This window comes from Acartia tonsa, chromosome 7 (assembly GCF_053477335.1).
Source record: "Acartia tonsa isolate MP-2025a chromosome 7, ASM5347733v1, whole genome shotgun sequence".
Taxonomy (NCBI): Eukaryota; Metazoa; Arthropoda; class Copepoda; order Calanoida; family Acartiidae; genus Acartia; species Acartia tonsa.
Window position 1 is genome coordinate 3,848,123 of NC_137266.1, and position 27,063 is coordinate 3,875,185.

The following is a 27,063-nucleotide window of genomic DNA, read 5'->3' on the forward strand; positions in this document are numbered from 1 at the left end:
GTTGTCGAGATCTTAAGATTCACAAAACCTTACCATTTCTATACAATAGGAAACAATAAAATGTGAATTTAAGTCAAAGAAACAAATATTTACATCAGGTTTTCATACATAATCTTTTTTAACTTTTTCGTGAATTGTTATGTAAAGTTTTAAACAGATTGGACTATTATAACATGCCTAAATAATGAAGGACGAACAACCTGAAAATTGAAACCTTTCGCTTTTTGATATCAAATATTCCAAGATATTGAAATACATATGCTTAATTCTGACTATCATTGAATAAAGTTTATTATATTCTTGAATAATTTAACTATTCAATGGAGAAATTGATATATAATTCGTGGATATATTTGTCGTTAAGTTAGGATGCTAATATGGACCTCATTTAATGTTCAGTTCATACAGTAGGAGGGAAGTGCTGGATGGAGTGGAGGGGGTATGGTTATTTTAGCCATTTGTGATTATTACTTTATGAGAGTACACGAAAATCTGGTGCAATGTCCAGGTAATGATATATCGATTAATGGTAACAATGAAAATATTTTAGTGTGTGCAATATAGTAGAACACGGAATAATAACATTTATAGCGAAGCATATATTGGTAATAGTCGCCTAGTATTTTAAAGATAATATAAAATGTATGTTTCAAAAATAATTAAGTTTAGAATACAAGTACTTTTTAAATTGGGCCTTCCTTCTCTAGATATCAACATATAAAGTTTTTTAAAAAAATTGGTCAATTCTACCATTTCTAAATAAACGAGTTCTTTCTGATACAGACAGACGAACTGATCCTAACAGTAGAAAAGCCTCGCTTGTTATATGGATAAAGGCAGCAGCAAATGCGCAAAATAAGTTTTTATCCAATGGCCTGCACAGTTTGTTTGCCATTATGTTAGATTTGTATCGCTTGTATTATTGTACCTTATTATACTTGCAATCATTATTACAAAAAACGACGAACAGGATAGTTATATGAAACAAAAATTTGTTGTCAAAAAAGTTAAAGATCGGAAAGTTTTTAATAATTGTACGGACTTTCTAGTAAAGCCTATAGAGTTACTGCGGTTTCTAAATCGTACCTAACTGTCATAGGAATCATTATACAAAGTTTGAAATTTCAAAGTTTTAAAAGCTATCCGCTACGTATTTAAAGAAAAGCTTCGCTTTTAAAAATAAATTTTGGCTCATTTTTTTATCTAAAAATTCTTCTATAATCCCCTTTTAAATATTAAGACTTATAGTATTGAAATACAGTTTATTATGCAAAAGTGCATTTACCATTATTTTACAAAAACGTTTTTTTCTTTTTTTGACAAGAAAGGGTATATTCTATAGTTAGGCTCGATCCGTTTTTCCGTAACGGTTTGCACTTTTCGTTACTTTAGAGTTTAGGCATGTTATAAAAGCCAATTGATATCAAACTTGGTGATTCCTATAACAGTTTGATACGATTCGGGAAGCGTAGTATTTCTATAATTATTAATAGCTAAGCCTTGCTTTTAAGGATGTTGTCAATATTGTAATAACATACATACATGAAACTTAACATTATGCATTTAGTTGGACTTTTTCTGTCCTTAATGACTAGCTCTTACCGCAGAGTTACGTTACAATCACCCTTTAAGAATACAAGCCTTGTAAGAAGACTATTTTTGTATAATTTGATTACAACAAAAAACTATTTTCCCTGTAAATTTACAAACAGACAAATAAGATGATTGTATAGTAGCTTGACTATCAAAACCAAAAAAATCTTATATAGTTATTAGTATTTATTTAGAATCAAAAGCTATTTATATCAATACATATTTAAAATTAGTCTTTTAATAATCATATAAGGTTCTTTCCCTAAAATTACCCACCGAGCACTAAACACTTTTCTTATTTTAAATTAACCTAACCTAAAATAATAAACAAACAAAAAACTACCATCCCCCTCCCTTTTTTCAATCTATTTTTGAAATTAGTAGGTTTCTATGCTCGACTAAGCACTTTGAGGAAAAGCACCTTTTGAATATAAAATCTTTATTTTAACCACTATAAACAATGTCTCCTTTCTTCATAACATATCTGATAATATTGTTATCCCCTGATAACATTTTATATGACTTTTTATTCTTAAACTTTACTAGCTGCTTCAACCCTAACTTTAAAGACTCTGTATTTTAACAGAGAGTGAGAAAGGAAAATTAACCTGAAACCAACCCTAGACTATAATATGTTTTTAAATGAAATGGCCTAAAACCATCATGAGTCCTTTATGAAGTTTCCCTAAGATAGAGAATGCAAAATCCCATAAGAAAACTTACTACTTTTTCTTGAGAGGGTAGAGGTTCCCCTCTAAAAAATATCATAAACCTTTTCTGGACCTATAAGAAGCTTCACTGTAAATGAGAAACATATAATTAACACGGTTAGCAAGTTCTAAATCTTCAGACAGACATACAATTCTAGTATTGGATGGATTTAGTTTTCAATTAATCTTTCTCTATAATGTGTAATACAATACGATGCATGGTTTTTCAGTATGGCTTAAAATTATAAGTCATATATTCCTAATTGATAGATAAGATGTTCCCATTTCTTCTCTTTCAACACAATCAGGTCTCCAAACTATAAATAAATACAATTTTAGTTATTTATTGCATATCGTATTATAGACAGCTTTCCGCGGATGGTGAAACAAAAATTTTCCAGTTTAGTTAGACCTGAGGAACCGAAATCTTGGATTAGCTAAATTGGTATTTGTTTTATGATCTTTATTTTATCATTCGTGAAAAAGTATTTATATCACGATACGATATATGGGCGTTATCCACTTAGATTTTTTTCAATTTTGAAAATTTTTGTATCTAAGAGAATCTAAAATATGCATTAAAAAGGTCTTTTTTGGTTATCCCCGATGTAATATGAGAACAACTATTAAAATCATTTAATATTATCGATGTTTTAACTTAACTTAAAATTCGATTAAAAACAATGTTCGGCTCAGCTATTGTTTCCATGGATCTTAAGGGATAAGATAATGTACAACAAAGTATAGTTTACTACCTTATTTTCCTGTATGGATCCATGTGTAGCTCCCCTTCCAAGGCTGTGAGCAGAGTTAATAGTAGCAGCGGCTAGAGCCTCAGCCAAACTCATCCTATAATAGTAATGTATTTATTATTACTTGGATCTTACATCACATAATTATGTACTCTAATAAAGTGAAATTACGATTCCCGACCATCCCCTTTACTCCATCCCTTCCCCCTCCTGACTGAAAGTACTGACCATAAAGTGATGTACATGTTAGCAGCCTAAATTGACGACTATTTTTCCCCTATCCCATATTATTTTCACATTTATTTAGATAATATAATTTACAAGGTTTCGTGATTTTTTGTCATTTGTATCATCTCTTATCTATCCTTAATTTAAAAAATATGTAAGTTTATGGAAGATATATAGCACTTTATTGATATCAAAACGTACAAAATACATGTCATTGTTAAGTAAAGAAAATATTTGATTTGCTAAATTATTTAATGGATGCTCATTGGTATAGAGAAGCTTTACAAATACAAATAGAGTTACTCATATAGTTACGGACTGACAGACTGATGGACAGATAAAGTTTATTAAAGAGTAGCTTCGCTACTAAAAGTATTTATTATGAAAATGAAATACTTACTTCAAATTCACACATGCTGAAAACAATATACAGTCATTAATTAATTTCAAAGAATTATCCTGTAAAAAAATGAAAGGATGTCTGTGTAACTGTCTGTCTGTGTGTATATTCTTAAAGGTCTAGGAAAGGTCCATTGCTATTTTTGAGGAGGATAATCAACCCTCCAAAAAAATTACCCCTAGCTCCCAAATCCCACTATTTTATTTTACTTGTTGCTTAAAAACTAAAAAAAAATAAGTGGAGGATCGACATCCGCCTCCCCTAAAAACTAAATCCAAAGTAGAAAAGTCCTTATTCTATGAATAAACCATTCTTATTTGAAACTTATTCTAAACTTATTTTAAAGAACACAGTTAAGATAAAGAGTAGCTTCGCTTCTAGATTAATTCCTTTTGTCCTAATAATGACTGTATATTCCTAGATGCATGATGGTAGGCATAGACAGGCAGTGAGCGTTGGGGTTGAAATCTGTTCCCAGGCCAACAATCACTCCTTTCTAAATATGAAAACAAAGATTATTCATGTATAGCATCGTATTATAGACAGCTTTACGCTGATATTAAAATGAAAACTATAAGATTAAAACCAGGTTTGCTAGCCCCTAGTGGGCATATCCTGTTCTTACGGTAGCTGCACATCTAACCAGCTCAAACCATTCCTGGGCCAAAATAGGAACAACTTATTTCCATGCAAAGTTTTGGTTAAATCTTTTAGACAAAGGTCGTGTAATTGAAGAGTTTATTGTCTGTTTATCAAATACCCCGTGTGTTTTGAATAAATAGGAGAAATTTGCCGTATGAGGTAATTGATAGGCGAGCAAACAATTAAATTTAACAACGTATCAAATTTTTAACATTTTGTATAGGAATATATTTAAGGACTTTAATGAGATTATTCCTTTTTAATAGTTTGCCATCGCGTCCAAGGATTCAAGCTCAGGTTTTAAAAAGGCTAGTTCAAAATTAAAATATAAAATTATTATACCTCGATCATGCTTCTAACAGGAGGGTGTTTCAATCTAAAACAAAAAAATTAAACATCAGATAAGCAGATTATACAATTTAAATGTAACAAGGTCTGTTTCTGTCTGTCTGCCTATGTATGTCTGTAGCCCTGATTCTCTGAAGTTAGGATTCAGATGCACAAGAAGATTGGAGGTGAGAATCCGAAGGATCTCGAAAGTAGATATGGTTTTCCTATACAATGTTATTTTTCATAGGTCCTGCGAAGTCTTATAATTATCTTTTTTTTATAAAACTATGGCTAAGAGTATAATTAACAGTCAACTGTCCCCTCTCTCCCTAATATAGTTACCTCAATGGATATAGAATACAGGGGTAAGTTTGTGGTTGCTTTAGTGGTCAGTTCGTTCATACAGTTGGAGGGGAGGGGAGTGTGTAAAGGAGGTAGATGGGGGTTATCATATGTTAGCCAGCTACGAGTATCACTTTATTAGAGTACATAAACATCTAATGTTACAACCAAGTAATAATAAAATGCTACCTTAAAATATAAGCAGTGGATGGAAGGATAACAGCAACACTTCCAGATTTAGCCATCTCAGTAATACCTGTTTCGTCAATCTATAAAATATAAAAAAAATTTATTACTCGCATATTTCTAGTAGAGAAGTTACTCTATAATTTTTTGAGGCTGTTCTTCTCTCTTCTTTCTATCCTTTCTTTTATGTTAAACTTTATTCTTTTTTCTGCTATTTAAACAAAACAAAAAACCCTTCCCTTTTTAAAAAATAAATCGAAAAGAGTTTTCATTCCAATAGCTAATCCCCCGCGAGTTCAAGATATATACATGTACAGTCCTAACTCTACAGGGCCACTTAACAAATATAACCTAACCTAACCACATCTATTGTAATCAAACCAAAAAATACACATATCCCCAAAATGTTTTCTATATAATGGGGGAGGGGGGGAGGACAATGTTTAACAAGTCATACAAAGGAATATGCCTTTAATTTTTTTAATGGATATAATGTAATATTTCTGTTGTATAGATCACATATTTCTTTACCTCTTCAAGATGAGAAATAGCTGCAGCACCTAGTCTAGCTCCCATCTGAGCTCCCCCCAATATGGATACAACTATGGTCCTACTATACCTCTTCCAGATGAGAAATAGCTGCAGCCCCTAGTCTAGCTCCCATCTGAGCTCCCCCCAATATGGATACAACTATGGTCCTACTATACCTCTTCCAGATGAGAAATAGCTGTAGCTCCTAGTCTAGCTCCCATCTGAGCTCCCCCCAATATGGATACAACTATGGTCCTACTATACCTCTTCCAGATGAGAAATAGCTGTAGCTCCTAGTCTAGCTCCCATCTGAGCTCCCCCCAATGGATACAACTCGTCCCCGTGCAGATTCAACCTAAATTCAGGGATCTTGAGGGATAAGACAAATAATTTATTTAAACACCAAGTTATTCAAAACAAAATTATATAATTTTTTTTAAAACTCAGTGGTGGAAAAGATCAAACAATGTTATTTTTTTATAATTTTAGTGTTTATGTAACTTTAGGCACTAGAATAAATACAGTCCAAGGTTTCTCTCCTCTCTGAGAAAAATAAAAACAAACAGATTTATCAAAGATTGATAATTACTGCCTTGTATGATAGACATATTCCCGCGGACATTTAAATAAAAAAAATAAGATTAAAACCAGCTAGCTCTGAGAGGTCGAAGTCCTTGTATTGATTTATGATTTGAATTTTAATATTCGTAGAAAATTGGTTGTAATACAAATAAAGCTATATATGACTTTTCAGTATGACTGAGAACCAGTTCTAATCCAGCGGATATTAAGCGAATTGGGAGTCGTACTGCAAAAAAAACAGATACTGAGATTATGATTTTGACCCCCAGCTAGAATCTTTCTGGAGTCCTCTAGCTCAAAAACGTCTTTTTCACAGAAAACATTATAGACAACTTCCCGCGAACATTAAAATGAAAATTTGCAAGATGAAAACCAGTTATGTCAGCCATGAAATGTCGAAGGCCTTGTATTCATTTTGTGATTTTTTTAATATTCGTGGAAAATTGACTGTAATACAATGCTGTACATGATTTATCAGTATGGCTGAGAACCGAATCTCATCCAACGGATTTTAATCGATTTGGAAGCCATACTGCAAAAAAAACAACAGATACCTGAGATTATGATTTTGTCCCGCAACTAGAATCTTTTTGGAGTCCTCCAGCTCAAAAACTCCTTTCTCACAGAATACATCAATATTCTCCACGTTCAGCTCATTACTAAAATAAAAGAAAACTAGCGGCAGCAGATCTATAGATGTATATTGTAATGTGCATATATACAGATAATTAATTAATTAACCTCCCCCCCCCCTTTTCCAAGTACATTTTTCGTCTGCTAGCAAATTGTTTTCTGCTTCTTTGCTGTGTTAATATTCATGACACTTTTGGTTGATCTTCAAAGACCCAATTGAAAGTCGACACAAGGTCATCATGATGGGGACATACAGTAATTTAACCCCTTCCCCTTCTAGTGTTTTACTTAAATTATGCGACAATGGCCCTAATAGCCTCCAAGGGCACTTAAGGTTATGGAGGGGGTGGGGAGTCGACCCCTCACATTCTATTTTAGTTTTAAAAAGAAAATGGGGTTCATGTGAAGGAAACAAAGTTGCGGGTTTCATCGTATTTTCATGGTAGCTTTTAAAAGGTTATTTTTGGTCAGGTTAGGTGATTGCCCCGCAGGGTTAGATTTATGCTAGAAATAGGAGGAAGGCTATATACTGTTAAGATATGACGAAACCCGAAACTTCATTTCCTTCACATGACCCGAAAAAGGTTTTTTAAAGGTTTAGGATCTTTTAAAGGGGCAGCGATACCCTCTTTAAAATAGTTATAAACCTTCATGGGACTAATAATAAGATTTAATATAAAGGAGAAACATTCTAGCGATTATCGAGATATTTCATTACAAACAAACAAACACACATCCTTTTACTTTTTTTATAAAACCGAATTACAAAAATATGATTTGATTTTAAAATGAAATAATTAAAAATTATTACTTTTTATTTGCTTTGATAACGGCAGGAAGTTGATTTTCTATGACGTCTTTTGTTGCCTAAATATTAATAAAATTTTAATTTCAATTATTTGATATCAAGTTAATTTTAAGTTTTTGATAAGAAGTATACAAGAATACAAATTTTAAATTAAATTTTAATTTAAAAAAAGATAGATTTTAAATGATTTTTTTTATAAAACTGAAATAATGGAGGTTTGTCTAACTCTATGTCCGTTAAGATCTTGTAAACGGCTAGTTTCACAATTTTGAGGAATGTATATTGGTCCAGGGCAGGGTTTAGGCTATTTATGCAGGCACGTCATTTCCGTTTTGGAGATATTAAGTAGGTAAAATGTAATTATATTTTTAAAAAGTACTTTAAAATAGATATATCATTACTTGGATGTTACACCAGATTTTCATGTACTCTCATAAAGAGACGCTTGCAGCTGGCTAAAATAACGATACCCCCATTATTCAATGCCCTTCCCTAATTCTGGATAAACGAACTGAACAATAAATGAGGTCAATTAAGCAAAATTAACGACAAATTTCCCCATTTCAATATATCCACACATATATATTCTAGATAAATTTCTTTTCAGTATTCTAAAATACGGAACGAACGTACGTAAATAGCATAGTTATAGAGTAGCATAGCTTCTATGCATACCTCTTCTGCTGAAATTCCTTTGGGAACAGAATGGGCGCCACAAAAAGTGCTGGAAATTTCTATGGGCACTTCTCTCCTTTAAATTAACAAATTTAAGTAACTGGACAAAGTGTCTCAAAAATCAGCCATGTGACGTCATAAAAACGAGGGAGATGAGAAGAGAAAAGGAAAAGAAAACCCCCCAAAAACAGATGGATAACCTCTCATTTTAATAACGTCACATGGCGGATTTTTAAGACACTGTCCAATTATAAATTTAATCATATTTTATTGTCTATCTGTTAAGATCCCGCAAATTCTGAACTCATTTATAATAAAGCAAGGTCTTGATATGGTTCAATGCTAATTCTGTTTTTCTTTTTAAGCCTTGGGATGGTTTAAATTTAGAAATGTTCTCCCCCTCCCCCCGTCCGAAATATAACAAACAAAATTACTCCATTTGTTTAAAAATATTGATGGAAAACTTTGAACACTAGTGTTACTTGGTCAACACCAATCCTTATCTAATGTAACTTTGTTGACATCATATCATAAGCACCAAAAAATCATGTACGTATAAACGGACGTAGTTATACAGCAACAGCAAATCTCGAAAACTTGTAGCATGACTAACAATCCAGCGAACCAAGTAAATTACATATTGGAAGCTCAATGGTAAATTCTATCTTGAATATCAGACGATAAATTCACGTTTCCCCTATGCTGAGACTTACGGAAAGACGGACATTTTGAATTATAGAATACCTTGGCTACTAAAAATGTTAAACCTGGCTAGCTCTAGAACTCTTAGCATTTTTAGCTCTGTCTCTGTGTTTAGCCCATATCCACTCTAACAAATAGATATTAATGTATTTCCACTATGGCTTCGAAACCGATCATTATCCGTTGGATTAGAACCGGTTACAAGCCATACTGAAGCCTCATTATTTTATTATAATTTTATATAGCTAGTTTTGAACGAATATTAAAATATAAAAGGACTTGTTAGGACTTGCAGAAACAGCCTTAGAATCTAGGTTATTTGTATTTGATGGAAAAAAATTGAATAAACCTCAAGACCTAAATCTTTAAAATAAAATAACCTGAAACTACCCAAAAACCGATATAAATCTGTCCTAAAATGAAACTAACTCAGTTTAGATGTTATCAAAATCTTTAGTTTCAGACATAAAAACCTTACTAATCTATATTTTAAGATAAATCCTATTATTATAAAGTTGTCGCTTATCCCCGGGCTCAATAGCAAACAGTAAAAAGGTTAATTATGTCCATAAGTAGGGCAGCAATGGAAGTTGGGAATATCTTTGATTTAAACTAACTTTAAATTGTCGCGAAAAAGAAAAAAACTATTAGAAAACCTTAGAAAAGCAAAACTAAAATAATTACTTTTTATTATGACTAAGGTACATACAGACGGACGTATGGACATATCTTAGTTACAGAGCAGCCTCGCTCCTATGGGTACCTTGCATTCTACCGTTGTGGTGCCAGATTTCATCATTCTTTCCAGTCTATATAATAAATGTATTTGTAATGTATGTATAGATGTATAATCCAGACAACTGTCTGGCTCCAAGTGGAGACCCTTTTCGTCTGCTAGAAAATTTTCTTCGCTTCTCTTTTAGTGTTTATATTTCGTATGATATTAGATGATTTCAAAGGACTCATGAAAAATCAGATCAGGGTCCCCGCTTTGTGGACAGATTTACATATAGCTCATGACCCCTCTATTATTTTACTTCAATGTTTAAATAAACATGGTTTGGATCAGCTGTATGTACAATTTTTAAATCATAACTTTAAAGGCTGGTAGCGGCTAAACCGCAGCGAAGAAAAACTAAAAATAATCTAGATTAGCCATGCTTAATAATGTACAGTAATAGCGCAGATCACATACAAGCGCGAATAAAACTGGGAATTTTCTTTAGCCATACACTCTATGCTTTATAAAACAATGCACACGGAGCTAACATCCTTTATTTTTATTTTGTTCAAATAGTTGAATTCGGCAATTTTTTACCATATACCTTAACATATTTGCTTACATTTAAAATGATAAAAAAATTAGTCACCTTGGAATCAACAGTTGTAAAAGATCATATTCAGACGCCTGCCTACAAAATAAACAGAAATAAACATTCATAATTTTTTGGGGTATCCAAATGACCAAATCCTAGAATTTAAGGTCTTAAATAGCCCTTTGCAAATCCTTACTTTTCGACTAGCCTAAGAAAAATGATAAATTATAGCCCAATATCAGTAATAATAACATCATTTGAAAACAATGATGAATCAAAATCAAGAATCTTCTAAAACTCAAATGGATAGAACTAGAAGAAAAACTATTCTAGTTTGTCCTAAATTTATGAAAAGCAGGAAATATCAGTGAATGAAAGGACATTGGACTGTAAATTAAACTGGCCCCCAAAGTTTTATAACTGCATAATCATAATCTTTTACTTAAGAGCCTTGTTATATTTTGATTGGTTAGTTCTGAATTAGAGGTGTATAAACTGTTCAACCAATGATTCTAATATATAACAGGGACATGTTGTTTTTCACCACTTTTTCTTATCCCTTAAAGTCCCTGCGTAAATAGTAAGTAGATTTAAAACCAGAATATTGTAAGAAATCTTTACATAAAAGTTTCTGGAATAAATTTAAATATCTTTCTTTATAGTCTAGATATTTCATTTACTCCCCCCATTTAAAGCATTCAGAATTTCTTTCAGAGCATAAATTGTATCCATCTATCTCTTTAAAAAAGCAAATATACTCTACAAAAGTATAATACGTGATGTTTATTATTATTAATTGAGAAAATTGATTAAACATTGTACATTCCTAATGATGATAAACAAGATTAACCTTTCTAAAGATTTAAATTATTGGTTGAAATGTTAAGGCACTATTTTTTGAACCATCTAATCAATTATTGAGAAAGTTTTTGTGCCATCATTTATAAAAATTTGAGTACCAGCATAACTATTATGTATAAGTTAATTATGATTTTGCCTGAAAGGCAAAGTGATATAAATCTTGAGGTTGTTTTGAACTAAATTCTAATCCCCTAAAGGCTAGGGCGAAGTCACTAGTGATAAGTATGGAATAAAAATCTAATATTTGTTACCTTGTCTTTTCAACAGTAAAGTTTATCCCCCCTCCAGCTTTATGCACCTAAAAGTAGGAATTTTATAAAAGTTTATTTTTGTATGTTTATCAAATTTTGTTTTTGTGTCTTAATTAAATAAAGAAAAAGGAATTAGGATAAAAGATTAAAAAGCAAAAAGAAAACCATATCGGTCCAGCTGTTAGCAAGATCTTAAGCTACAGACAGACATCCTGTTACTTTAATACCCTGATTACCTTCATGTAAGAAGCCCCAGAAAGCTTCAAAGCAAACTCATGCACCCTATCACCTGGAAACAAAAATGAATAGTTTTCCGCAGATGTTAAAATGAAAAATATAAGATTAAAACCAGTTTTGTTAACCCCGAGGGGACTAAGGACCGGTATAACAAAACTGGTATGAATTTAATCCTTTTTATTTAAATATTTGTTGAAAATTGTTTGCAATGCGATGTTATACATTATTTTAAGTATCAATGAGAACAGGTTCTAATCCAGCGGAAATTAATATGTTTCGAAGCTTTGCTGGGAAAAGAATCAAAGGGTTAAGACAATGGACAATAATCTAAGAATATGGCTGCAGCTTAGCAATATGGTGATAGATGTCACTGCTTTTGACCTATTCTATTGACGTCAGGAAATACCCTATATCCCAAACCCTTTTCTAGGAGGTTTTTTTCTCCCTTCCTTTTCTGTTTCTCTCTACTATGACGTCAATAGAATAGGTAGGCAAAAAGAAGTGACATCTATCCCCATTTTCCTAGGGCCCTAAACACAGCTACCGGCTGACAATGCTTAGAATGGTTGTGACTTAATGCGGGTCAAATTGGCTGTTTGGTTCTCGATGCTTATAAATAAACGCACTGCTGAATTGTGCTGCGGCTGCCAAGCCCTGCAAAAATATTTGAAAATGCTGACCTGCCCATACTGGATGTGTGTGTCCATCTACCAGACCTGGCAACACTGCTCCTCCTAGATCAAATATTGGCACAATAAAAAAGCGATGGAAAGTGTCATGTATGACGTCATAAAAATATTTCTAATAAGAGGAGATTAGAGAAGAAGTGGGAAAGAAAACCCCTAAAAAAGGAAAGGATAGTAGATGTATTTTTATAACGCCAGTCACACATGCCAATTAATTTTGCTTTGGAAAATTATATTGTCTAAATTATCGTCGCGTATTATAAAGTTTTTTGAATTCTACAATAAACAAGTGATTGTATTGGATAAGCGTCAAAAAATTGATGTACAACCCATTCCCAAATTCTAAAGAACAAAATAGTCCCTATTCAAATTATTGTTGGTGGAGTTTTTGTCACCTCATTGTTGTAAAAAAAATATCAAAATTTAACTAGAATTTTTGAGTTAATGAAAGAGAGATCGCGTTTAAAAATCATTGGGTATCAAAGGACAAAGACCGAATTGTGTCAAATATTAGCCAAAAAATTAAGGGGGAAATGAGAAGAGAAGTGGGAAAGAAAAACCCCTATAAAAGAGTTTGATGATCCCACATTTTTATGACGTCACATGGATAATTTTTGACAAAATTTGGTATTTATCTATCAGATTATTCTTCCCTGATAGAGCAGAAAAATTTATATAATTAATGGACAGACGACAAACACTTATTACAGAGTAGCACCACTACTAGAAACAACAGGGACGTTCAAGCTTTTTCTGAGGTGGTTGAAAGGTTTGAAGAGGGTAATTGTTTTTGTTTTTTTAAGTTAACGGGTTGAAATGACAGGTTTCAAAGTTAAAGGGGGATAAATAACCCTTCCCCCTTTTGGACTTCTATGAAAAAAAAAACGAATACCCTTTGCATCTATAATTCCATCAGGGTTTTCTTTCAGAAAAGCTCTAACATCGGCATTATTGTTGATCTAAAATAAATAAGAATTATTCAGTATGCTTCGAAACAGTTTGACAACTGCTGGATTAGAACAGGTTCTCAGATATACTGTAAAATCATGTATAGTTTAGTTAAAAGTATCCAATTTTTAAAAAGTCCTATATAAGGGGTGGTTTTAGGCTATTTCTAAACCACTCAGCCTTCAAGTAGAGAGCGCTTTTATGCTAGGGGCGAAGCATAATACTATTTGAATTATTAATAACTCTATCTTTATTACTATAGATTGTACCTGTTGTCTATCGATATCTTATCCACTTTTATATATCTACTATTTATTAATCTATATGTGTCTATCTATTTAACCTACTTTTATTATATTATCTATCTATTCCACTTTTTATATCTGAAATTGATTAATCTATCCATCTTGGTCTATCTATATAGTTCATTTTTATATACCAATTATTCATTTATATATCTATCTATATACCCTTTGATTGCACGACCTTTGTCTGAGAAGTCCTTCACGTACATGATAATGAGTTCTTTTTTATGGAGCAAGGCATTTCGCCTGCTCTAACTATGTATGTCGCGGGTTATCTATCAATCATTTTCTATTTGTCTACCACTCTCACCTTAGCTTGAGTTTCAATGTATTTAATTTTTCCTAGTTCATCAATAGCTAGCGCAAATAATCCATTCTCGACCTAAACAAATTTATAAGATAAATAGATATAGTAGATTTAGATGGTAAAACTAAACCTAAAATTCGTCAAACAACTTTGTTTATTTTTGTTATACACGTTTCGTTCTAATAATATGAGCGACAACATTGTTTGAATTATATAATTTCTCAAAAGCTAGCTGTACTCTAACAAAATCTGTACACTTTCCATCCAATAATATGGCTGTATTGTTCCTTTACTGTTTTACTGTTGGCTGATTTAGAGAGTATGTATCTAGATTATATATATACTACCTGTCCGTCCGTACATAACGGATAGCTCTTTTCGTTAATTTAGGCATGCTAAAATTGTCCTATCGATGCATGCTGATTCCTATAACAGTTAGGTACGAGTTAGAAAGCGAAGCAACTCTATAATCCTTACCAGAAAGTCCCTACGTCCATTTTAAACATGTCGCTTTTTAACTTTTTTAACATCAAATTTTAATGTGATAAAATTATTTGATTGGTCTGAGTTTTGGAATACTGATTCCTAGGACAACAAAGTACATTGTTTCAAGCGAAGCATCTCTATAATCAAGTCCTAAAAATGTATGTATGTTCCTAAACAATATCCTGTAATTAAGCAGTTTTTACAGCCGATTTACTTACAATTTTGCTTCGTTCGGTTTTTATACATTTATTTTCTGATTATTCAGTTCTAACACTATACAAGTGTTTATGTTCGTTTGTCCTATCGTTTCAGAGCTTCGCTTTTATGGATTTTGTCATCCTTGTTTTTGCCATTGTTTGGGCGTTGTTTTTAAAATGCAAGCTGACAAATCTTGAGAACCAATGACATTAAAATATGGGGTCAGGGCTCGATAGAGATACAGCTATATAAGTCTTGTCCCTCTCTATTCGGTAACTTTATTCTCAACGTAAAATTTGGATTTTGTTTGGGACACAAACACAACGACATTTAAACAAAAGGTTTCCATATAAATGGAATTGGCGATTTTAATATATTGTCATAAAATTAAATGATTGGGTTGTATGATGTAACAAAATACAAACTTTTCATTAAATTTTCAATTTTGGACAATATTGATTGTTAATTCATCGTCCTATCCCTTAATATCCCTGTTTTTACCTGAATATTGTTCATATCAGGCCCGGCTAGAAACTCTTTATCAGTCACTCTTACAAGTTGACCTAAAAATATTATCTCAAAGTCAAAAGCAAACATTCTTAATATTCAAAACACAAGGATGACAAAATCAATGAAAATTGAAAAAAGACAAATAAACATTTACGAATTTTAAGTCATAACACATTTAATACTTAAACAGTCTAGGTGGATCAAGTAAAGAAAAGCATGTTATTGAGCATCTAGTGAAGCAATGCATGTCAATATTGCATCAAGCAAAGCAGAGTTGCAACAAGTGTAGCAAAACATAACAAATAAAATAAAAGAGTACTATTTAGAAAGACAAACGGTCAAAGTTAGATAAGTGATTATTAGTTGGATCTTCCAAACATAATTGAGCCATCTAACTTTAACAGCAAGCAAGAAAATCACAAAAAATTGGTGCCTACTAAGCATTACTAATAGAACCAAGTAAAAAAAACCATTTACATATTATATCAAGTAAAGCAGAGCATGCCCAAATAGCAACAAGTATAGTAAAAATGTTAAAAAAAATAGTTTTCAAAAGACAAACTGACAAAGTAAGCTAATGGGTATAGATTGATTGGTCAGCTGAAAAATCTAAATGAAATTAAAGTATTTATGTTTAATAACAACCAATAAAATCACAAAGGAAATTTAGGCATTACTAATATACTAACCATGATCCAAGTACTGAAGAGTATTCCCATATTTTTATTAAGTAAAGCAGATTATATCAAAATATCAACACATTACCTTTATATGAAATCAGGTCCAACAGCCATAGATAATCAAAGGGAGAATTTAGCCAAAACACCCAGGGTATAAAGAAAAGTAACACCTTGAAGACAACCTAGCCCTTGATTTCATCAGCTTTTGTCTGAAAGTCCTAACTGTACATGACAGTGTTCGTGAAATTCCTCCAATGACACGCGCCTGACATAGCAACAGTAGGTATCATTTTAAAAAAATACAAAAATATGTTTTTGATAACAGCCTGAAAGTCACAATTCCTCTAAGAAAATTTAACACAATTAAGATTACAGATTACAAAAATCAGATTAATAAGATGAAATTTTATCATGTCTAAATTTAAGAAAAGAGCTAACCGTTACAGACGTACGTACGGACCGACCCTAATTATAGAAACGCTTTGCATTTAAAAACACTTACCTATATTAATAACCACTGTTTTTAAAACCATTTTGATTACACAATCCAAAAATTCTTCAATATATAAATGTTGGAATCCTATGTGAAACTAAAAGCACACACACATACTAAAAGTTGATTTTTAAGTTTCTAATGACAACACAAAAGTGAGTAAATAGCAAGTAGCCAAAATGATAATAGCATGCAATAGAGATAATTAAAGAGAGTTAAATAAAGATAGATAGATAGCGATATATTCGGAAGAATAGATAGATAGATAGATAAATAGATAGATAGATAGATAGATAGATAGATAGATAGATAGATAGATAAATAGATAGATAGATAGATAGTGGATAGATAGATAGATAGATAGATAGATAGATAGATAGATAGATAGATAGATAGATAGATAGATAGATAGATAGATAGATAGATAGATAGATAGATAGATAGATAGATAGATAGATAGATAGATAGATAGATAGATAGATAGATAGATAGATAGATAGAAAGATATATAGATAGATTAGATATATAGATAGATTAGATAGAAAGAAAGAAAGAAAGAAAGATAGATAGATAGATAGATAGAGAGATAGGTAGATAGATAGATAGATAGATAGATAGATAGATAGATAGATAGATAGGTAGATAGATAGATAGATAAATAGATAGATAGATAGATAGATAGATAGATAGATAGATAGATAGATAGATAGATAGATAGATAGATAGATAGATAGATAGATAGATAGATAGATAGATAGATAGATAGATAGATAGATAGATAGAAAGATAGATAGATAGATAGATAGATAGATAGATAGATAAATAGATAGATAGATAGATAGATAGATAGATAGATAGAGAGATAGAGAGATAGTTAGTTAGATAGATAGATAGATAGATAGATAGATAGATAGATAGATAGATAGATAGATAGATAGATAGATAGAAAGATATATAGATAGATTAGATATATAGATAGATTAGATAGAAAGAAAGAAAGAAAGAAAGAAAGATAGATAGATAGATAGATAGAGAGATAGGTAGATAGATAGATAGATAGATAGATAGATAGATAGATAGATAGATAGATAGATAGATAGATAGATAGATAGATAGATAGATAGATAGATAGATAGATAGATAGATAGATAGATAGATAGATAGATAGATATTTTACTTTTAATTAAATATCACAATAAATATATTTAACTTCTAATATATGTATCTTGAAATCTTAATTATCTTCTACTAAGATCAAAACAAGTTTGTCAAGCCCCCCACACAAAATCATTTGAAATTTTAAAAGCAACGCTTTTCTATATTACTATGCAATTGTACAATTGCCAAAACATTATACTTATAATAAGGGCCGATAAAACAATGGCCAATAAATTGATGTACATTCCCTATGATGAAAAACAAATTTACCTCTTCTCTTCTGCAGACTGAAAGTGTGAGTTAAAAAGTTTAAACACATCCAACCAACCAAAATCCATTAAAGATACCCAAAGTTTTTGAGCAAACGTAAAACTTTGAGTCCCAGTGTTTATTTGATGGAATCTAGAGTGCTCCAAGCACCTTGAAACATACTCCGCGTCTTTTAATTGCGGTGTAAAACATCCATTCGGCCGAAAGACAATCAACCCTTTGATTGCACAACCTTTGTATGGAAGTCCTACCTGTGTATAGTAAAGAGTTGCGTCTGTTTATGGGCCAAGACATTCACTCTACTTGTACTATTAATGTCACGCGCCAGACCAAGCAGCAGTAGTTAACATTTGTATAGTATGTCGCGGTGTAGTCCAGACTTAAATTCGCCATTTCCCCGACAGCAAGCCGAAACGTTACAAACCAGAGCTTATTTTCAATTCTATGTCTCCTCCCTTAATAATAATAATTAAACAAGGATGACAACATATTTAACAAGCGAAACTCAACAAAACAAACGGACAAACAAACCATTGCAAACATAGGCTAAGTACTTATAGGATTAATTATAGAGATGTTATCCTTGGAATTTTTATTAACAAAGTTAGATGGAAAAATAGGTATATTGTGTAAAAATTGTTGTCACGGACTTTCTTTATACAAGTATAGAGTCGAAAAGCTCTTTTTATAAACCTAACTGTTTCAGAAATCACCATGCCAAGTTTGAAATCGACAAGACGATTATACCAGGCATAAAATAACGCTACGACGCATTTTCATTTTTTTAAAAATGCAAATTGTCTTCTTAATCATTGACCAATCTAGTAATCTAGTAATATATCAGACAATTAATTGATAATCAACATATTTATTCCGTCTAATCAAATTGTGTATCCTCCAGAGCATTACAGGCAAATTAAAAGATCAAATAAGAGTAGATAATCTCTAAAACAAACAGACAGATCCATTGTAATACAAAATGTATTAACAGCTACTAAATATAGGGGTTTTCTAAACCTTCCAAACCTTAGATGCTAAATGAAAAGTATTTTTTATTCTAATTCAGTCTCAAATACCTAATAAAAAACCTAAACTAATTTATCAAAAAAGCTTTTATTTCATTTTCAAATCAAACATCAATCACTCAAAATTTAATTAAATATTACTAAAAATTAACGACTTAAAAAATTTTTTTAAAATAATTTAAGAATATTATTTTGCCATTAAATTTTAGATTTACTCAAACCTTTTTTTGACAACGAAAAAATAAAATTTTTAGCCCCCTAGTGAACTATCCTTGTGACTTATAACATATGCTTTACTAACATACAAAAAGTATCCAAAAAGATAAAATACAAAGTGAAACTTTTAAGCGCTTAAAAATCCTATAAATTTTATACTTAAAAATTATACTTGATTCTAGGAATATTGGGTTTTAAAAATAATAAAAAGATTTTGACCAAAAACATTTGCAAAATTTGTACTGAATTATCAATATCTTTTTAATGGCTAGTTTAATCATCCCTCAAAATTAGCCTTTACTACAAAAATATACTATTTAGTATTTACTAGCGGCTTCGCCCCTAGCCTCTAGGGGCTTCGCCCTATGAAGTAATGGGAAGTCAACCCTCCTATATAGAAATATTCAAAAAAATTATTCTTTGTTAAATTACTCTGTGGTAAAATTAAACCCAGGTTGTGCGTTTTGAGCACTAAAATTTCATTTCGTACAAATTAAACCTAGGTTGTTCGCATACACAAAAATTAAAAATTGTAAAAAAAAATATTAAAAAAATTTTTTGGGGGGGGAGGAGGGGGGGGGGGTTCATGGGGGCTTCGCCCCATGGTGCAGTGGGGTTCCCCCACCCCAATTACTGGTTTTTGTTTACAAAAGTAAAAAAAATAAAAATTTTGGAAGTTGGGATATTTTTATTTTTAGGGGGATGGGGTGTTCCACCCCCCAAGAAAATAGCTTAAAACCACCAAAGGACCAGTAGGTATATTCCCAGAAGGGTGGAGCCCAATTTGTTCAGTAGTTACTAAGATTTTACAAAAAATGTAAAAAAAAAAATTTTGGGGGGTGGTTTTTTTTAGTTTTTTGCGGGGTTGGGGGTGTCTCACCCCCCAAGAAAATAGCTTAAAACCACCACAGGACCAATAGGTATATACCCTAAAGAGTAGAATCCGATCGGTTCAGTGGTTACCGAGATCTTAAGGGACAGACAGACAGACGGACAGACAGACGGACAGACATACGGACAGACAGACAGACGTACAGACGTACAGACAGACGGACAGACAGACAGACGGACAGACGGACAGACGGACAGACATCAAGCTACTTTGTATTATAGATAACTGTTTCATGTTTCAATACATCATAAAATAAGGAAATAAAATGTTTTGATTTTGCATGATTTTTTTCTTTTAAAGATTTGGCGCAAATATAAAAATACTTTTCAATACTCACTTATACAAACCTAGCTAGTTCTTAAATATCTTGAAAATATCAAAAACCTATAAAATATGACGGAATAAACCTAACAGCATAACAATTGATTACTTACACATATAGAACATATTTGTTTTTTTAGAAACATTTCATCTAATAAACTATTTTTCTAAATTGGTTATAATAATCAAATATTTTAATGTGCTTTTTAAAGCATAAAAATTCAAATAATATTTCTTTTTAATATAGAAGTTACCTAATGGCCTAACTTTGAGCCTCTAGGGTATATGCCCTTAAAGTTGTTTTGGGTTAGGGGTCAACATCGAATTGTTTAAATGTAAAAAAACAGAATTATCATTTTTATCATCTGCCCATGGTTATCAATTTAAAAAAAAAGATATTTGAATAAACACTTGCTTAGTATTAAATATGATTTAATTTCACTTGCTTCCAAATATTGTTATTTTCACTGCTGCAATTAATTCTTTATTTGCTAAAGTAATACTTCCTTTTCTTAATATTTAAATCATTTCAAATTAATCTTTTGATATTTAACTTTAAAATATAATTTTTCTCATTCTTGGTTGTCTGTGACAGCAATGTGAATTTTCACAGTTGGTTCTTTTCTTTGTTTATCCTCAACCTCTACTTCTACCCTGGTGGGCATGTTTTCAGTGTCTCCAATACTAGTTAAGGGTTGCATTTCTACATCTTCATCAATTTCATTTGTGGCTTCAGTGGACAAAGTTTGAATCAATGCATTGTTATCCTCATCATTATTGACTCCATCTCTTGAGGCCTCAAGTTCATCATTATTGTTGCTCTCAGTTTCATCCCATTGGAGCTCATCTCCAATAATGTATGCAGACTTTATCAAATTTTCATAACATTTCATACCATATTTCCGACCACATGCCTCAACCACAGACAAAACTAGTCCAATTAATCCAATGATGAAGCATAAAGACTGAAATATTCCAAATCTAAACATTTTATCCTCTAAGACTTTACAAAGTTTATAGCTTCCATTGCATTCTTTTTTTTTCAGCAATAATAAACTAACAGAAACAAATATTAACATGACACTATAAAAATATTGAGCTCTAATACTTATCATTCTCAACTTATTTAGATTGTTTCTATTTTCACGGTAGGCAAAGTTCATAGGATTTGCAATGTTGTTAAGATCAATAATGTTTCTTAATGTTTTCTTATGTTTAAAATACCATGATATAGTAAGAATTGGAACAGAGAGATTGAAGAAGATGTAACAGAAAGATATTACCATAACTTCTTCTTGGTTAAACTCTATGTTTTCTCTAGTGTGGTTGTTTGAATAAGTTGCAGAAATGTTCTCAAATAATTCTATTTCCTCTGTGCTATTAAATGTCTTAGCTTTATGGTTTAAGAATGCAATTGAAAACAAGCAAACATTACTAAGTGGTAGTAACATAATAACCATTTGGCATATCAAATTTGCTAGAAGAAATTTAAATACTTTGCTCAACTCAATTTCTTTCTGATATAACTGATAAAGGTTGTAATTGGCCATCCCATACATCAGAGACAAGAAAGAGGTACCGATGCTACATATTCGTAAAATCTTGTCTGTATCACTATCATTATCTCCAAATCCATCACTGAGCAATACATATAGTTGTAAATGAAGTTGAAACATAGCCTCGCCAGAAATCTCACATATCTTAATATAAACAAAGATGACACCATCTAAAAGTATCAAAGCCAAAATACATACACACAAATTGAGTTATTTAGGAGATGTCTAGTGGTCATAATTTTGGTATGTATTTTATTTCAATAACAGTGGTACTGTAGCAGGACAGACTAATTGATAGAGTATCTGTGCTCCTCTGAAATAATTTTTTCCTTGTTTATGTGTGGCTAAGTGAATCTGTCCATTGTGTCTGCCGCTCCCTATCATTTAACTACCCCTCAGTTTCCTTATCATTATTATACTTAGTAGCGAAGCTACTCTATAATTTGAAATGTCCGTCTGAAACTTTTTTGGGGAAACGTGATTTTCTCGGCTCTTTTTCAAGATAGACGCCTGAAATTTTCTAGGATTGAATAAGTTCTGATTATTTATATTTTCACCAAGTTTCATTAAAATATGTCAATAACTTGGGGTGCTAGATCGATTCCTATATTTTTAAGTTTTCATGATTTTCTCAATTTATTCAAGATAGAAGTCTAAAATTTTAAGGGATTATATTAATACTAGCGGCGTCGCCCCTAGCCTTTGTCCCACCCCCCAAGAAAATAGCTTAAAACCGTCACAGGACCAGTAGGTATATTCCCTGAAGAGTAGAGCCCAATCGGTTCAGTGGTTACTGAGATCTTAAGCTTCAGACGGACAGAAGGACAGAAAGACGGACAGAAAGACGGACAGACATCGTTCTACTTTGTATTATAGATATATATTCAAATTCTGCGCAGTTCTATAGAGTTTCATTGAGATTTGCTTATTGGTTTGGGTGCTAGATCAATTTCTAGTTTTAAAGTGTGTAAGGTCTTTCTCAACTTCTAGTCAAGATAACAGCTGAAATTTTCAGGGATTGAATAAGTTTACTTTTTACATATTTCCAAAAAGTTTCATTAAGATTTACTAATTGGTTGTGGTGCTAGATCCATCCCTAGATTTGAACATTATAAATCATGAAAAAAAAATTATTTTGTATTACATGGCTCTATAGTTCTTTCTAGATGACCATCCATAATTTTTGAGCTTCGCTACTTAAGGCTGTTGTCATCTTTGTTTGTATAAACTTTAATATAATCAATCATCACTTAAATTGAAAAGTTCTTAATTCCAATATACATGGAGTATTCAGTAATATGTTTTGTAAAGAGTCCATTCTTGGGCCTCGCTTATCTAAAATAGCTTTACTTTTAGGAGATTGAGATGATTAAATCCATATTTGTACAGATTAATTTAAATAAGATTCTACATTCAAAATTAATTTTTACTTGTTGTAAATTTAGTAAATATGTAATTTATTTCTTAGTTCTTACTTATCTTTATCAAGATTTAAATATATCCAAGTTTATCAATATTTTAGTGCAACTTAAATTTCAGTTTGATATCTCTTATAGCTTTAAAAGGCAGTTCTAGATTTCAAGCAGTAGTCCAATAAGTCTAAATGCTAATATTAAAAGAATAACCTTCAAATGCCAAAGCTTCTCAGTTATTTTTGGACTAGGAGAGCAAAATGACCATAATCCATAGACTGGAACCAAAATTGGGTTTAGAAATGATTCTACATATATCATTGGTTTTCTTCTTTTGGATGAATCAGTAATTGTCTTCAAAATTGAGAAGATGATTGGTAATAGCAGGATACCAACTGTATATTTCTTTGTTTTAGAAAATTACAAATAAAACAATTTAAAGAACTTGATGAACATAAATTTTTTAACTTAAAACCTGGATAGAAACACATCAACCAGAATTCCTATCTATTCAGTTGGTAAAAAAATTGTGTTAAAGCACAGATTAACAAGATATCTTGGTTCTGTTAACATGCGACAGACAATCGATCCAATACACGCCGTCCGATGAGGAAAGAAGTCAGAAAGAAAACTAAACTCTTTATTTGGAGTTGAAAACTGTACATCTAAATAAAATATAAAAGAATTAGATGATAATGCAGATTAACATAATAATCAATCATAATCAATAAAACGAATACAAAGTCAATTACATAAATAATGCATATTGAACACATTACATAAGCAAATTACCCTATATACAGCACGCAAAGGATAAATCATCATGTCACATCTCATGCAAGCAGGATGGGCTTACAGCTGAGTGTTTAGCCATTCAGACACAAATTCCATGGCACACAACATTCAGTCCACACATTCCTTAGTCAACAATGGAAACCCGCATCACAAGAAACAATGCGCATCTCGCCACAAATGCTGTCCTCAAGAAAAACTTCGGAAGAAATGTTGTCGAAGGGATTTTTGATAAGGAATAAGTCAGGACTTTTCGATAGTGCGCGACACAAAAGCTCAAAGAAATTTCCTTCCAAAACAAATTGTATTCCTTAAATAGCATTATAATTTTTTTTTCTATAGCATAAACATTTCATTCAACTCTTTAAAATTAGATGTGAGTGGGAGAGCATTGAATGCCTTGGGTTTGTTCTCATTTTTTGTTTTTGAAAGGAAGAGGGCTATAACCGACTTTATATGACATGACATGACATGCTGTAGGCCGTAGGCACCCTAAAAAATTTTTTCATTTTACCCCCCCCATTTAAAATTTACCCCCCCAGAACAATTTGGGGGGGGTAAATACCCCCCCCAAAATAGAAAATCTCTAACAAAAAAAATTTTTGCGCGCTTCGCGCGCATTTTTAATACTAAATTTTTGATAAAATTTAACTTACCCCCCCCAAAAAATTTTACCCCAGGGGTAAATTTTGGGGGGGGTAAACAAATTTTACCCCCGCCAACAGATTTCAGGGGGGGTAATTACCCCCCCCCCCAACCAAATTTTACCCCCGGGGTAAAAATTTTGGGGGGGGTAAAAAAAATTTGCGGGGCGCTTCGCGCGCCATTTTACCCCCCCCATAAAAAAATGTTACCCCCCCCAAAATAAAAAGCTTGGACGCCCCTGGTCTAGCTTATAAAAAAAGAAAATTACAGCCATTTGAAATTAGTTTAAATAAAAGGGTGAAGGAAGCAAAGTTTGACATTGACTGACTCCCACCAATTAAGGTCTGAAAATTGGCTGACTGTTTTTGATTGACCTTAGTTTTTAGGGCCTATTTTACTTAAAAAGTAATTGTTTGATACTATAATAAGACTGTAGATAAAGAAATGTTCCATAATTTTTATTTCACAAACTTCATTTGAAGTTAGAATTAGAGAGATAGTTAAATTGAATCAAATATTGATGATAAAAGAGCTGATTTTATCTTATAAAGAGAAAAATGTTCCTTATTTCATTAATTTGTAAAGTAACTATTCATTAGTTAAAAGCAAAATCTAAATTAAAAGTTTAACTGCTAGGAAGATCTAAGGGTTGTTGTCTGATGGATGTTACTTAACCTAATATCCTTAGCTATTGGAGTATCCATTACACGTGAAGTTCTAAAACAAAGAAACCTGAAACATATCCATATTTCAAATCATCATCTTTAAAACAATTTACAGTGAATCGAATGTCAAATCCAATATCAAGTAGGGGAAGAATTACACTTAACCACAGTTTTAGCAAAGATTTTCCATATTTTACCAGGTATTTGATTATCATTAGACAAAAGTGATAAAATTGATCCATTCTTGCAGCAAGATTTAACAGCATGGTTAAAAGAAACAAATGAAAAGCACATGGCTCAACATTCTTTTCATTCTTATCTTTAGCTTTTCTTTGTTTAGGAAATTCATCAATTAAAATCAACACATCCTAAAGAAAAAATGGTTTACATTATATTTATATTTAATTGTTACTTATAGGTAAATCTGTTGATGTGATAGTTATTGTCTCAAATCATTATAGTGATTAATGTATTTACTGCTGGATTATTAGATGTTCAAAGCAAAAAACCTCTTTTACAATTAAATTAGAACTGTAATGATGCAGGGCATTAAAAAGATGTGAGATGTTATTACTCAGGAAATGAATTATAATAATTAGTTTCAAGATCTCCACAAAAATGACAACATTACAAACAATATGAGCAGGCTTAAAATTAAGATGTAAGGAATTGGTATTCAGGATTATAACATTTTATGGATTTGTTCACATTGAAAAACCTACCATATCAATACTTTCTTCGTTTTGTGTTTCACCCAGGATTTCAATACTATCTACATCATCAATTTCATTTTTTGTTTGACATGCTTTGTCTGATTGACCTCCTCTTCTGTGTGTTACAAAATCATCTTCTATTTTGGTTTCATGTACAGAATCAGATGATACATTATGGTCAATTATTATGTCATCAACAAATATCTCCATATCTTTCATTGTTTTTTGTTTCACAGAATTTTCAAGGGAAACTATTTCATCATTTGGAATATTCCCAAGGCTTGATCTATTTGTACCTTCAATGCTTTTACAATCATCTGAAAGTCTAAACATTTCATCTGGACCATGTTTTACCTCAAGTACTTCTCTTACTAAGGATGATTCCCTTTTCTTGTCATGTTTGCAAAAACTGGAGTTTAAATTTGTGTCATGTTCCTCAATTGATGGTTTTGTGCTACTTTTAATAGACCCACCTTCTTTTGTTGACATTTTCAATTACATTTTGATAACATTTTCGAAAAAAATATGCATTCAATTCATTTTTAGAGTTTTCCAAATTTATAAGATTTAATTATTTTGCTTGTGATGAAAGCTTTGTATTGTTTGATGTTGAGGCTAAAGGCAAAAGGCGCAGTAAGAAAAATAATACATAAAAATCATAGCAATTGACAAGAGGCTGTGATATAGCAATTTCATATATTTAGGTTAATTGATGAAACTGAGGATATAAACTGATGCAGTCCAAAATTTTTGAGGAAGGATGGAGACCAATGCAATTAGATATGATAAATGTTCAAATTCATCTGATTTGTAAAAACGTAAGGGTTTAAAAACCAAAGCACCAATAAAAAACAGAAAATATCTTTTTTAAATAGCATAACTATAATACAAAGTAGAACCATGTCTGTCTGTCTTTCTGTCCGTCTTTCTGTCTAAAGCTTAAGATCTCAGTAACCACTATATCAATTGGGCTCTACCCTTTAGGACATATACCTTGTTCCTGTGA

General features: G+C 31.6%; 3 protein-coding genes across 3 annotated transcripts in view; all 3 read right to left on the minus strand.

The window, feature by feature from the left end:
- The window catches only part of LOC145324688 (very long chain fatty acid elongase AAEL008004-like), a 199,798-nt gene that overhangs the window by 102,641 nt on the left and 70,094 nt on the right, over window positions 1–27,063 (minus strand). The gene's annotated exons all lie outside the window — the stretch shown is intronic.
- On the minus strand, window positions 1,762–16,623 carry LOC145324678 (putative imidazolonepropionase). Its single transcript, XM_080167269.1, has 21 exons — window positions 16,402–16,623; window positions 15,211–15,272; window positions 14,029–14,100; window positions 13,358–13,424; window positions 12,460–12,513; window positions 11,779–11,831; window positions 11,543–11,589; window positions 10,485–10,526; window positions 9,878–9,923; window positions 9,180–9,241; window positions 8,413–8,488; window positions 7,741–7,796; window positions 6,851–6,955; window positions 5,979–6,069; window positions 5,187–5,266; window positions 4,668–4,701; window positions 4,101–4,179; window positions 3,684–3,699; window positions 3,059–3,152; window positions 2,562–2,620; window positions 1,762–2,095 (listed from the first exon to the last, which is right to left on the minus strand). Exons 1-21 carry the CDS (start codon window positions 16,430–16,432, stop codon window positions 2,038–2,040), a joined length of 1,284 nt encoding a protein of 427 aa, XP_080023395.1. The 5' UTR covers window positions 16,433–16,623; the 3' UTR covers window positions 1,762–2,037.
- LOC145324109 (uncharacterized) lies at window positions 20,847–26,794 on the minus strand. Its single transcript, XM_080166737.1, has 5 exons — window positions 26,067–26,794; window positions 25,412–25,712; window positions 23,456–23,637; window positions 21,422–21,974; window positions 20,847–21,205 (listed from the first exon to the last, which is right to left on the minus strand). Exons 1-5 carry the CDS (start codon window positions 26,544–26,546, stop codon window positions 20,847–20,849), a joined length of 1,875 nt encoding a protein of 624 aa, XP_080022863.1. The 5' UTR covers window positions 26,547–26,794.